Genomic DNA, 13,328 nt, shown 5'->3' with positions numbered 1-13,328 from the left:
CTTTTTACAGTTGAACAGTATTCCACTATATGGACATTTTATTCAACCAGTTCCTTATTGATAGACATTTGACTGTTTCCATTTTTTATACTAAAATAATGCCACAATGTACAACTCTGTTCAAATGTAATTTTGTATTTTTCCAATCTAACTTTGGGATAGATCCCTAGAAGTGGGATTGCTGAGTGAAAGGTATAAAATACACATGTAATTTTGCAAATTCCTATCCATGGGGCTGTACTGTTTTGAATTTTCTTCAGTGATGTTTGATCCTATAGAGACTCATCATCAGAACATGTTAATGAACTTTTGGATTTTTTTGGGAGGGCGTTGGGCAAATCTGGTAAGTGAGAGTGGTATGCCAGTATCATTTCAATTTACATCTTTCTTATCATGAATGAAATTAAGCATCATGTTTACATGCCATTTCATTTTCTCTTCTGTAAACTGGTTACCCAGGTATCTTTTTTTTTTCTCATTTCCCTCTCCTCCTAGGTTTTTAGGTCTTTGTATATTAGCCCTTTATCAGTAATATAAGTTGCAAACACTTTCTCCTAGTTTGTGATTTGTCTTTTAATTTTGCATTAAAAAAAAAAACAAACCTGTAGTCAATTTATTAATCTTTTCTTTTAGTGCATCTGGTTTTTGAGTCACACATAGGAAGATTTTTCCCCCACTCCCAGGGTATCACCATGTTTTATTCTACTATTCTATGGCTTCATTTTTTCATGTGTAGATCTTTGACATATCTGAAATTTTTTCTGGTGTATAAGAAAAGGATGCAATTTTATTTTAAAAACAAAAGAGTTTTTAAAACAAATGTAAAATTTAACTCCTAAATTATGAAGACAGAATATTAGTTGGATCATTTATGACTTGCATGTCTATTTTTCCTTAGGAATATTCTTCCAGAACAAATTTGCAATTCTGAAGAAGATGGTGATTCAACCCTGGAACATCTTCATCTTGAAAACAACTATATTAAAACAAGAGAAATATCATCCTATGCATTTTCATGCATAAGATCATATTCAAATGTCATTCTTAAACCACAAAATATCAAGTAATTCCACGTTTTTCTTTGTCATTTGTAAATTATACTCACATATCTGTTTCAGTAGCATCTTTCATCAATAAGAGATATATAATGTCATGTTATAATTAGTATCATTATGCTAGCCAATCTGATTCACCAATGCACATAAGAACAACCAAAGACATATCTACAAGGTTTAGTCTTCTAGCAGTTTTAGTGAAGGTTTCAGTTTTACACTCTAGAAAGACGCCATCTCATTGCAAAGTTTTCTCATGAGAATAGGATGTTGTGTGCTACTGAACTAGACTGGGAGAATCTGGAACAAAATAAGCATGTCCTTTACAACAGATCTTAGTATTGCTATTAGCTAAGAACTCCCTAAGTCCTTTTAAAAATTATGCATATTATGGTTCAAGACCAAGAAGTTGATAACAGGAAAAAATAATAGGTAGAATCTATGAACTAGTGTTCTGTTTATTATTCTACTGTTAAAGCAATAATTTATTTTCTATAAGACCCTATGATACAATTACTGGTATAAATAAACTAAATTATTGTCTTAGCTTTAGTTCCTTCTATTAATTACGTGTGGAATTAAAACACTACTCTAAAGTTAATTTCCTGGTTTTGAGAATTGTACTATGGCTAAGTATGTGGTTATTAACATTAGGGGAAGCTGGGAGAAGGGTATATGTGAATTCTATATGATTTTTGTAATTTTTCTGTAAGTCTAAAAAGTTTAACAGTATTTTAAGATCACCCTCATTATTCTTTGCTCAAGATCAAAAGATTTTATGGGAAGCAGTGGAGTTTGCTTAAAATATAAGTTAATTTTCCTTGACTAAACCTTGTAAATGTAAACCTAATGCATAAATTTTTTAAAATTTTTGCTCCTCTGGTCATTGTTAGTACCTCTTTTCTTTGCCCTAATTTGCTCAAATGTATCCTTTTACTCAGTTCAATTTAACATAAAGCTATTAGTATTCACTATGTACTAGACCCTAACAAAACCATATAATATATTAAAATTTTCATTATGTAATGATCTTTCATCTTTATTTCTAAAGTAATTTGTAAAAGACACATACAGAAACCACATTGACTTTTCTTGTTACTCTCAGTTTTGTACCTTGAAAAAACACCAGATTAGGAACTTAAGTTCTAGTCTTGGCCCCCTTGGGCAGGTTACTCTAACTTTTCAAACTTCAGTTATTCAATCTTTTAATAGTTCTCTCACCATCCTTAGAACCTTCCAGCCCCACTTCACAGGGTCATTACGAGAACCAGAGAATAAAAAGCATCTGGGAAGCGTGGTATGCATGGTGAGTATACTTATAATTGCCAACATTTCATATAAAATTAACAGCAACCAGCATATTCAACCAAAGTTGATTATTATCTGGACAGCTTTCAAGATGTGTAAGTTTGATTTATCCCATTTAAGCTAATGTTATTTCTAAACCCCTTTTCTTAATATCTAGGTTTTTGAGATTACAAAATGAACAAGAATAATAATATGATACAAACTGTTAGAATCAAGGGTCAAAGACTTAAGCCAAGTGGCTAAGAAGAGAAATAAAATCCTATGGAACAAAAGTTGAGATTTATAACTAGTTTAGGAATGTAGAAGCATTGCTAATTTAAATTGGCCAAGTTGAATGTAAGAGACAGATGAAAACAAGAAGATATGGTTATTCACTTAATCAACAAGAACCCTTGTGCAATGCTTCTTGCTGTGTGAATATAAACGCATTGACATAAGTGGTTTAAGGCAACCTAAACAGTAAACAAAATTAGTGTCAGAGGGGACTCAAACTGAATAAAGTGAGTCAAAAGAATTAGCATCCTGGACAACACAGACGAATACTGAAACACTCCAGCATTCATTTCTCATTCTGACTTTAATCAGATGTGTCCCAGGTGCTGTTCTACAGAGACATGGATGAATAGATCAGATGAGGTCTCTGCTCTCTGGCAATGCATACTGCGTTAGGGGCAATAAGCAGGAAATCAAATAGACAATCAAATCAACAGGCCAAGTGTGATGAAGTCAGCAGAACAGGGTGGTGATGCAATGAAGCATGCTGGCTTCCTGAGGCCCCTCTGCCTGGGCCTGGGGGTACTCCCAGATCGTGGGTTTCTAGAGTGTGCAAACAGCACAAGTTGCAGTAAGACACAGCAATCCCTGGAAGCCTTGGAGTAACACCAGGCCCAGGAACACACTGAGACCCTATCGTGCACTCAGGGACACCCTGTTGGGAGCAGAATCTCTAGAAAGGCTAAAAATCAGAATGACTGACGAAAGCTTTGTTTTTAAGTTGGAAGATGCTTTTATTTCTGATTTTATAATTTAAAATATAAAATATGTCTAGCATTGAACTTGTTTGCTTTGAAACTTCATCATGCTCTGGATAGAAGCTTTAATTCCATTTTTTAAAAAGTGATAAATGTCCATATAGCAAACATTCTTCATGATATATAATGTTTAAAATAAAGAGGTGTTCTGTTCGGCTTCAGAAATATGCTGTAATTATGAATACATATGTACACTAAGGAAATCCTGGCCCAGCTATGGTCTGAAAATATTAATGGTGTGTCATCTTTGCACATAAGTACGAGGAGTACTAACTAACTTTTCAATTTTGAGATTTGGCTTATTGTAGATTAAAATATTTCAAAAAGCACTAAAGATAAGATGTGGTTAAAGAAACATATAGCCTAGAATCATAAGGAAATAATTACACCAGGAATCAGGACACCTGAGTGCCCATCTTGGTCTCCAATAATTATGTAGTCATTTTACTTTTCTGATCACTTGATTCAATTATAAAATAGCATGCTGTGTGAATATAAATGCACTGATGAACACATCAGTGGTTTTCAAGCATGGCTCATTAGGAGTTCATGGTGCCCTGGGGTGGAAGTGTCCCTAAAGAGGAAGTACACAGACTCTCTTCAGACAAAACAGCTTTGCTACCATCAGAAAGGGTTAGCTGCCACTGTTCCTGCCTGCCTCCCTAACCACACTTATTTCTTGAAACCAGTAGACAAGGTACTATATAAATCACACATCAAGTTTTAAGAATCATAAGGAACATTCAGCCAAAGTCCCTGGTCCTTATCCTCTGCTCAGCTCCTCCCACACTTCCAGAGAACTTCACTGGAGAGCTCTGGTCTGAAGAAATGCTTCTCAGGTATGCAGATTACAGCTGCCTGGACACAGCCAACCTCTGAGTATGCCAGGACAAGGAAGTTTAGTAGATGTGTCTGTTCCTTTGGAGCTCGTAAGGTGGGATCAGCCCTGAGCACTTCTGCCACAACCAAAGACTACTGACCTCCAACCTGAAACACCCTGAAAGGCAGTCAGCATAAGTACGTGTTCTGTAGGACAGGCAAAACATGGCACAGTGCTATAGCGTGCACAGACTGGGCTCACATCCTCATCTCTGTCAGACTGTGTCACTCCCTATGGAGAAGTCAGGTCAGGATGACCCCAGCATCCTGAGGGTGAGTGTGTGGCGCTTGGGAATGACAGGGAGTAGGTGGCTCAGTCTGGACTTAACATGCATCTTCTGAATGAAGTCCCCAAAGTGGAAAGTCTGGACACCTGAGAGTGTGTATGGCGCACCTCTAAATCTGAGGGTGCAGGGCACCTGGTTTGGCAGGTGCTGCCAACAGAAGCGAGAAGATACAACAATCTCTCCTTGGGCTTGTATTGTCAAATGACTCTACACACATCCCTTAGGAGTCAGGCTTGTGAGGTTAAAGTTAACTACTCTTAGGGATGACTGCTTTTATTAACATGGAATATACCACCCACTACACTAGTTGAAATCTGCCCCTGGTCTGCATGGACACCACTAAGAGCAGTGAGGATGATACCCCATTCACACATAAGAATGTGATTATTCCAATAACTGTTCAAACTACGTAGTATAAACCTTTAAATTCATTGGGAAGTGTTAATAAATTATAATGCTTATTTCCAGATAATTTTAGATTTGGTAAGTATGTGGAAATTTAAGCCACAGATGATGGGTATATAGCTAAAGGATAAAATCCTAAATTTTTACTGGTGCCACACATTATGTTAAGCATAATGCTGTGTGCTATAGGCAAAAATGGCTTCCCTGAATTGACAAATTTAGATCAGGAGTAATAAAGGAAGCCTGTGGTATATATGATACGGGAAATAACTAGCACTGAGTTTGGAGAAGAAAAGATCAACAGGCTTGAGCTGGGCCTTGAAATAGGATTTGAATCAGTTGAGGGGGAAGGAATGACTGACTAAAAGAGGCATGAGCCAAGCATAGTTGAGGTTCACCAGTGGAGGAAAGATTATACAGGAAATAAGAGGCCTGGGATGGCTTGGAAGGCCAGCAAGAAGAGACCAGACTTACTGTGATGAGAAATGCAGTGCACCACCAAAAAACTCTGAAGGGAGGAGTATGTCATGAAAGCAATGGTTTCAGGAAGGAAAAAGAGCCACCACTGTAATAATCTAGAAACAGAATAAGTGGGACCCCCACAGCACAGGTGACAGGAAGAACAAGCAGGAACAGGAATAGGTATGACAGAGAGTTTGAAAGAAAGAAAAAAATATCTACATTCTCATCGTGGAGATTAAGTCTGAGGGAAAGTCTACCATAATTAGTGACCACCTGTGGTCTTCTGAGGGGCTCAATCTCAGAAGGACATTATGAGCCATGAATAATTGAGAATATATTAAAAATAAAATGAACTGATTGAATGTAAAAAGAAAGAAAGAGAATAAAAGAGAAGAACTACTAGTGGATAGTGATCTACCATGTAAGGGACACACACAAAGAAGAGAAAAGGAGACAAAAGGAGAACTGCTCTGAGTCTCATTGATACTGCTGAGAAGCTGTAAGAAAGGGACAGTTTGGGTGAGAATATGTTCAAGTTGGGGGTGGTGGTGGTCACCATGGAATTCAGGCAGGAGGATGGGAATGCACTCAGCTGGAGTGGAATCCAAAGGAAAGGATACACATTGAGGGGCAGGTGAAGAGAAGGACAGGGGAGCGGAACCCTAATGAGCACCGACTTCCAATTTCAAGGGAAGCAAGTACACCATAAGTCTCCATCTGACTGAGCCATATGATCTGATCTCAAGAACTTCCAAGGCACAAGACAAGCTGTGCCTAGAAGCCCAGCTGCCTGGGAAGTGACCCCTCCCTTCGGCACTCGGCATCTGTTCCACCAACCTCGTGAAAGACAGATCTGGTATTATGAGTTAGGTCTGCATTGATTATTTCTTTGCATGTGGGGTGTTGTACTGTAGATGGGTAGGAGGTGTATCTTGTTTTCCCCAAAAGACTGTACAACTTAGAAGAAGAGAAACAATTCATTTCTTGGATCCCTGCATTCTGTGTACAAAGTAGGTACTAAAATGACTGTTGATTCCTCAGTCTAAACAATCAGCTCATGAGTTGTCCAAAGTTGATATTAATACTACTCCTAAACAAAACAAAAAGAAATCTGCAAAATTTAAGGATTTTTAAAGGAAAAGCAATAAAGATTTCTATAGGGTCATAAAATAAGGAATAATTTCTCTTATTAATATTTCCTGACATGGACATTAGAAGGCACAGAGTATATTTTATAAAAAATTAAGTCATGCTTTGACAACTGGTAATACTTAGTAATCAACTGATTGTTCTCCATAACAGCAACTTTGACGATGTTTTCCAAAGCCATCATTTAAACAACATGAATTACTAGGTTCGTAGATGCTGACATAAAAGAATGAAATACTCATGTTCTGCTGTTTAAGTGAAACCTCAAAGGGCTGGGTAAAACCCTCTATGATATCTATTCCATCTCTTTCCCTTATTTAGAAAACAGAAAGTTTCCTCAGAGGAGAAGTACTTACAAACTGGTGATAACTGAATTATTCAACTGTCCATAGTTGAATTCAGACTCTCAGTCAAATTAAAATTCAAAAATATTAAAAGTACTTATGAAAATAGAAGTTTCTGGCCAGCTCTAACATATACCAGATGACTCCAGGGGCCCTTAAACCCTAGAAGTCTGTGAAACATGAGGTCCATCTCTTGAAATGAAAAAACAAGAATGAGTATCTTGGGTCTGGATTGGAATCCTTATTAGCTGTGGGCTTGGTCAAGTTACTTAGACTCTGATTTCCAGTTTCCTTGCCCATGAAATTGAAGAGAACATCTGCCTACCAAGGCTGCTGGGAAGGTTAAATAAGGTGATGTCCATGACAGTACTGAGCACAGGGTGGACGTCAGATGAGTGTCCATTCCTTCATGGATAGGCATTGGGAAACCAGCAGGTAGGAAGGTTCAGTGACTTGTTCAAGGCTGCCAAGTCTCATAATATGGTAGATATTAATTATTAAAGGACATTGATTCCTTAGATTGTGATATACAGTGGAAAAAGGAGTGGGCCTATTACAGTAGGGCAGGAGTCAGCAAATGCTCTCTGTAGACGGCTGCACTCAAGTGGGACTCTGCAGCCATGTCAGCGTCTCTCTTGAGCTTGGCGGTCTTTGTGCTGTGTCACTGCATGCTCATATCCATCACACAGAACAGAATGAAACTAGCTTAGAACAAGGGTTAAGCAAGGGCTCGAGCCTTACTTGAGCAAGGGCTCTCTAAACACAGAGTAAAACCAGGACTCATAGAATCTAAACTACTTATTGTCATAGATATGGCAATAGTTTAGAAGCAGATTAAAAAAAAAATCCTGATTATAGGAAACAAAAGTAATTCTGACTTATAAGTGTGATTCACTGTAATAAAATAACACCAAAAAGGGAGAAAAACTGTATTTAAAATAGCCAAACTAGAAGAATATTTGATCAGTAAACCTGTCCTGCAGATGGACTCCTACCACAGAGATAACCCACAAGTGGGTCTACGGGGATACAGTAAGAGTCTGCATGTAAGCCTTGGCCAGGTGCAGCATGCTCTGGGCAGATGGTTCTCCTGGGGAGTTTAAGTATTTACTATCCTTGTAAACATCAGCTCTGATTAAACCTATTCCAACAGACCCAGAGGCATTTGTGAAAGATTTTCAGAGAAACTAAAATCTACTTTAAACAGCACAGATATGTGTTAGTATACATTTCATCCTGTATGTCTTAAACAACGCTTTGGCATTTTAACGTATTACTCACATGTCGTTGCTTCAACATGCTGTACAGGAACGGTTGAAACTATAAGTCATGTTGGAATTTGGTCTGTCACACACTGTTATGTGCAAAGAGGTGAATGTTTCTAACTAGATTAATAGAGCTTAGTGATTACACAACTAAAAAATAAAGGCATGACTGTTTCTTCTTTGACATTATGTTTCCTTTTCTATATGAAAATGGATTAAAAAACTTACAGTCTAGCATATTTTTTCCCCTTGCACAAAATGTGAAGAATGTGAATCCACACAAGGGAAAGCAGATTGCATTAAAAATAACATGTGATTGCACTAAACGCATATTAGTTTGGAAAAGAAAAGGAATACATCATGTTATTAGAATGTCATGGTGTGTTTCTAAGTAACAGAATCTCTGTGGTCAAATAAACTTACATTGAACTATCAGCTGATACAAGCAAAACTTTTTTTTTTTTTTTTTTTTTTGTGGTATGCGGGCCTCCCTCTCTTGTGGCCTCTCCCGTTGCGGAGCACAGGCTCCGGACGTGCAGGCCCAGCGGCCATGGCTCACGGGCCCAGCCGCTCCGCGGCATGTGGGATCCTCCCAGACCAGGGCGCGAACCTGGTTCCCCTGCATCGGCAGGCGGACGCGCAACCACTGCGCCACCAGGGAAGCCCGCAAATCTTTTTATAAATTGGAATCTGCTGAAGGTTCATTTGCTTTACATAAGTTGAGAATTACATTCACAATTACCAAATTTATACATGAACTGTCTGAAATGCTAACTAGTATGTGATACTCAAAATAAAGAATGCATTATAAATTGTAAATCTACTCTAGGTCAGTAGTTCTTAACTATTTGAAGGATGGACCCCTCCCTTTGAGGATATGATAGAAGCTATGATGGACCTTCTATGCGGAAAAATACACATATACAAACACTGCATGTGTCAAAAGGCTCATAAAACCCATCTTAAATCCTCTAGGGATTCTTGTACAATAGCTAAGAATCTGTATGTAGAGTAACACCTTAATTAACTTAAAATATATTTTACATGTAAATATTTCACTAGAGTTACAGATAAATCAAAGAGATAAAATTAATTTAAGGCAAATTGCCTTATTTCCCACAACTATTTAGCATTTATTTAGCAATATTTTTATGGCCATAGAAAAGTTGAAAGAATACAGTGAACATCTACATATTCTTCACCTACATTCACCAATTAATATTTTGTCACCTTCATTTTATCTTTTTCACTCTTTCCATATCCCTGTCTATACATATATATGTATTTGTGGGGTACAGGGGCTGGACCATCTGAATGTAAGTTGCAGATATCATGTCACCCAAGTATACTTCAGTATAAGTCTCCTAAGAACGAGGACATTTTCTTACATAACCATGAGACAATGATCACATTCTCTCACATTATCAAACCCCAGAAATTTAACATTGATTCAGTTTCAACACACAGTCCATATTCAGATTTTCCCAACTGTCCCAACAATGTCCTAAATTGCTGTGCGTGTGGTATGTGTATACGTGGCTCAAGATCTAATCAGAGTTCACTTGCCTTTAGTCTCCTATAATCTAGAGTAGCAATTCTCTGCCTATGTGTTTCACCCCTTTACTTTTTGAAGGGTCCAAGCCAGCTATCATGTAGAATGTCCCCTAATATGTATTTTTCTGACTGTTTCCTTACGATTAGATTTAGGCGAAACGTTTTTGCCAAGAATCCCACATGGGTGATGTCATGTACTTCCTTTTGTATCATATCAGGAGGCACAAAATGTTGGGCTGGCTTGTTATTGGTGATGCTGAGACATTGGTTAAGGTAGTGTCTTCATCTCCTTGTAATTAAGAAATATCCTGTAAGGTAAGACTTTAGGTCTGTGTGAATATCTTGCCATCCAATAACCTTTCACTTAGTGGTTTTAGCTCCCATCTTTGCCTAAATCAGTGACTATGTTGGAGGCTTCACAGTGGTGATTTTCTAACTCTGTGATTCCTTCTGTACTCATTAGTTGGCATTCCTCTACAGAAAAAGCTATGATCCTTTTGACCCTCTTCCCTCTGTTATAAAAAGGATTTTGCATTTGATGTACTATAATCCATTGCCATTCTTATTTGAGGTATTCAAACTGTGCCTTCACCTAGCTTCTATGTTCTGTTCACAGTCTACAGTAGTAATCTCTGAGTGCTTTTGTGCCTGCTGGTATGATGAAATGTTTCAGGCACACTTTACAGATTCCCTGGCCCTGATCTATTACTTGATATTTTTCTCAGCGGCCTTGCTCCTTCTTATGAAAAATGGCCCTCAGAAACACAGATCTGGAAGTTAGATGTGCTCACTGCTTTTAGGTCTTCTCAGTTAAAAGAGCCTGGAAATTTATTTAAACAAAACCATTACTTGCACCCATTCCTGAAAGCAAACTGACCTTTGAGGCATTACTTAAAAATATTTGATACCTACATTATCATAAATTCAACTCAATTCATTTTAAATGACAATTTATGGCATTAATTCATCTTCAGAGCAAAACATCCAACAGGATGATGACAGGAGCTCAGCCTGCAAGTTGCAGAAGCAAGTCCTTACCAGCACAGGAAGAATGGAAGCTGAGAACCAGGGACCAGAGCCCATCTGAAGAAGGTTGCTGCCATGAGCTCAGCCAATTGCTGGAACTGCACAGGAATTCAGGGCCGGCTTTGTCAAACTGAGTTTTTAAGATATGGTAAATTTAGACTTTGATATAAAATTTCCTGGTTTTAAAAAATACCATATGCTCCAAACAAACCATATCTGTGGGCTGAATACTGCCCATGGGTCATGATCTACTGTATAAAGTCAATTCTCATTATAAATCAGAGCCTAGTCCACCATGAAGGATGCTTGAACATTCAAAACAACCCATAAAATCATATCAAACCCATGAATTCACTTCTTTCAGAAGTCTTTGTGAATGCCTACTATATACAACCTCTGTTATGCATAAAGAGCATACATTATTTACATCCTAGGATTTGATGGTCTAGAACATTCTTAAACTAGGTATTTGGAAGGCACATCCCCTCATTCCCTCAGGGTTTCCCTGACAATCCCCCATCCCATTTTGCTTTTCTTCATGGCACTTAACACCGTTCTTTGAATAAAGGGATGGACAAAATTTTCCTTGTAATTTATACTATGAGAGACGATTACATAATCCATTCCAATGTACTCAGAAGGTTAAGGTAAACAGGGGAGGAAGCACCAGATACCAGCTGACAAACATCATAAAACTCAATCGTCCTAGTGATACTTGAGCTCGAGAAGGTGTCTCATGTGACCACAGTCACCCCTACTCCTCACCCGTTGGAGTTTTAATTTGCATGAGATGATTTCTATGGCCCTTTTCAGTTCTCATTTGTTTGGGCTTTGACCACTGTTCTCCATTTCTACATTAGCAGAAGGTCAGGAAAGGGTCTTAAAAATTATATGCAAGCTTGGCTTAAGCAATTTATTTTTATTTTCATCATGACTGGAATATATTGGGCCATGCAAGAAATTTGTGTTGATGTTCCTTTTATGCAATCAATGTTTCTGTTCATAAAATGTCAGTAGAGCAAATATTACTTTTCTAATTTTGAAACTTATCTTGTTTAAAACATAATAATGTGCAGATTATTCATGATTCCCAAAGACACTGTTTGATATAGTAACACTATTTCTCCAGTTTTTAGACCAAGGCCCAATGAGGCAAAACACAAACAATAAAAAACAAACATGTAGAAAAGAATTAGGTCCCCTTCATAGGACCCTTATAGGAACCAAAAAAGGAAGATTTTTTCCTCATAATACTCTAGGGAAGAGGAGGTACACTGATGTGTCTGGAATGACAACCTGCAAAGGTGTGGAGAAAAAACTCCAGTTTATATCCAAATGGTGTGTTTGTGCACGCTGGGCTATCTCTGCAGTTGTGAGGTAAAGCTTCCCACCTGCAGCTCCAAGACTGTGGGAGGGGTTTCGGGCCCTGGGCTGTACTTCTAGTCACAACGTCAACAGAATAGGGTGAATAAGCCAAAAAGACCACCTGCATCTTGGCATTATACTCCAGGGCCCATTTCTTTCCCTAAGCCTTCTGACTAAAGATCACAGCAACATGCTGGAGGAAGATAAGCTCAGGGCTCACAAGTGAGGAGAGGAGAGAGGCTGCAACACATCTTTAGAAAAACAATCTCACAGGAAGTGCCTCCCAGCTCTCTAGACAAGGTGGCAGAACCCTGCCTAGACGGGTGGTGGCGGGGCAGATGCCATGACTGAGAGGAGAGGTGAGGAGAGGCTGGGAGAGTGACGTGGGAGAGGAACACTGTGTGAGCACAGGCAAAGGTAGAGAGTGGGAGGCACACATCCCACTGAGAGGAGGAGCTGCCGTTCAGCCCCAGCCAAGTGTTGCCATACAAAAACAGGAGCCACCCAGTGGCAAGGCTTTACTTATCAAGAGAAGTTGAAACTTCATAATTTTAAAAAATATTTATCTTATTTATTTATTTTTTTGGCTGCGTTGGGTCTTCATTGCTGCGTGTGGGCTTTCTCTAGTTGCAGCAAGTGGGGGCTACTCTTTATTGCGGTGCACGGGCTTCTCATTGCAGTGCCTTCTCATTGCAGAGCACAGGCTCTAGGTGCGTGGGCTTTAGTAGTTGTAGCACGCGGGCTCAGTAGTTGTGGCTCTAGGGCTCTAGAGCACAGGCTCAGTAGTTGTGGTGCATGGGCTCAGTTGCTCCACAGCATGTGGGATCTTCCAGGACCAGGGCTTGAACCCGTGTCCCCTGCATTGGCAGGCGGATTCTTAACCGCTGAGACACAAGGGAAGCTCCACAATTTTTAAATATAGAGCAATTCTACCTGACAAAAACACATACACATGAGCCTCAAATGACAGATCAAGGAATGCTTAAAAGTTCATAGCTACACTCCAAATGGAAATTAACCCAGTTGAATGAATATATATATATATATATATATATACATATAAAATATATAATTTCTGGTATATTCATACAGAAGAATGTCATATAATATAGGTATACCTTGGAGATATTGCAGGTTTTGTTCCAGACCACTGTGATAAAGTAAATATTTCAATAAAGTAAGTTACACAAACTTATGGGTT

General features: G+C 38.5%; 2 protein-coding genes across 7 annotated transcripts in view; one reads left to right on the top strand and one right to left on the bottom strand.

The window, feature by feature from the left end:
* ECM2 (extracellular matrix protein 2) overlaps positions 1 to 1,113 on the top strand; it is a 67,044-nt gene extending 65,931 nt beyond the window's left edge. For all 4 annotated transcript variants that reach the window (XM_028494138.2, XM_028494139.2, XM_007111300.4 and 1 more), the window contains exon 10: positions 899 to 1,113. In XM_028494138.2, coding sequence (XP_028349939.1) covers positions 899 to 1,067 — 169 coding nt within the window. In that variant the 3' untranslated portion in view covers positions 1,068 to 1,113. The remainder of the gene's footprint in view (positions 1 to 898) is intronic.
* Positions 1 to 13,328, bottom strand: part of CENPP (centromere protein P) — a 242,670-nt gene that overhangs the window by 81,891 nt on the left and 147,451 nt on the right. The gene's annotated exons all lie outside the window — the stretch shown is intronic.

This window comes from Physeter macrocephalus, chromosome 9 (genome assembly GCF_002837175.3).
Source record: "Physeter macrocephalus isolate SW-GA chromosome 9, ASM283717v5, whole genome shotgun sequence".
Classification (NCBI taxonomy): Eukaryota; Metazoa; Chordata; class Mammalia; order Artiodactyla; family Physeteridae; genus Physeter; species Physeter macrocephalus.
The sequence above is the reverse complement of the archived record's forward strand: the minus strand, read 5'-3'. Positions and strand labels throughout refer to the sequence as shown.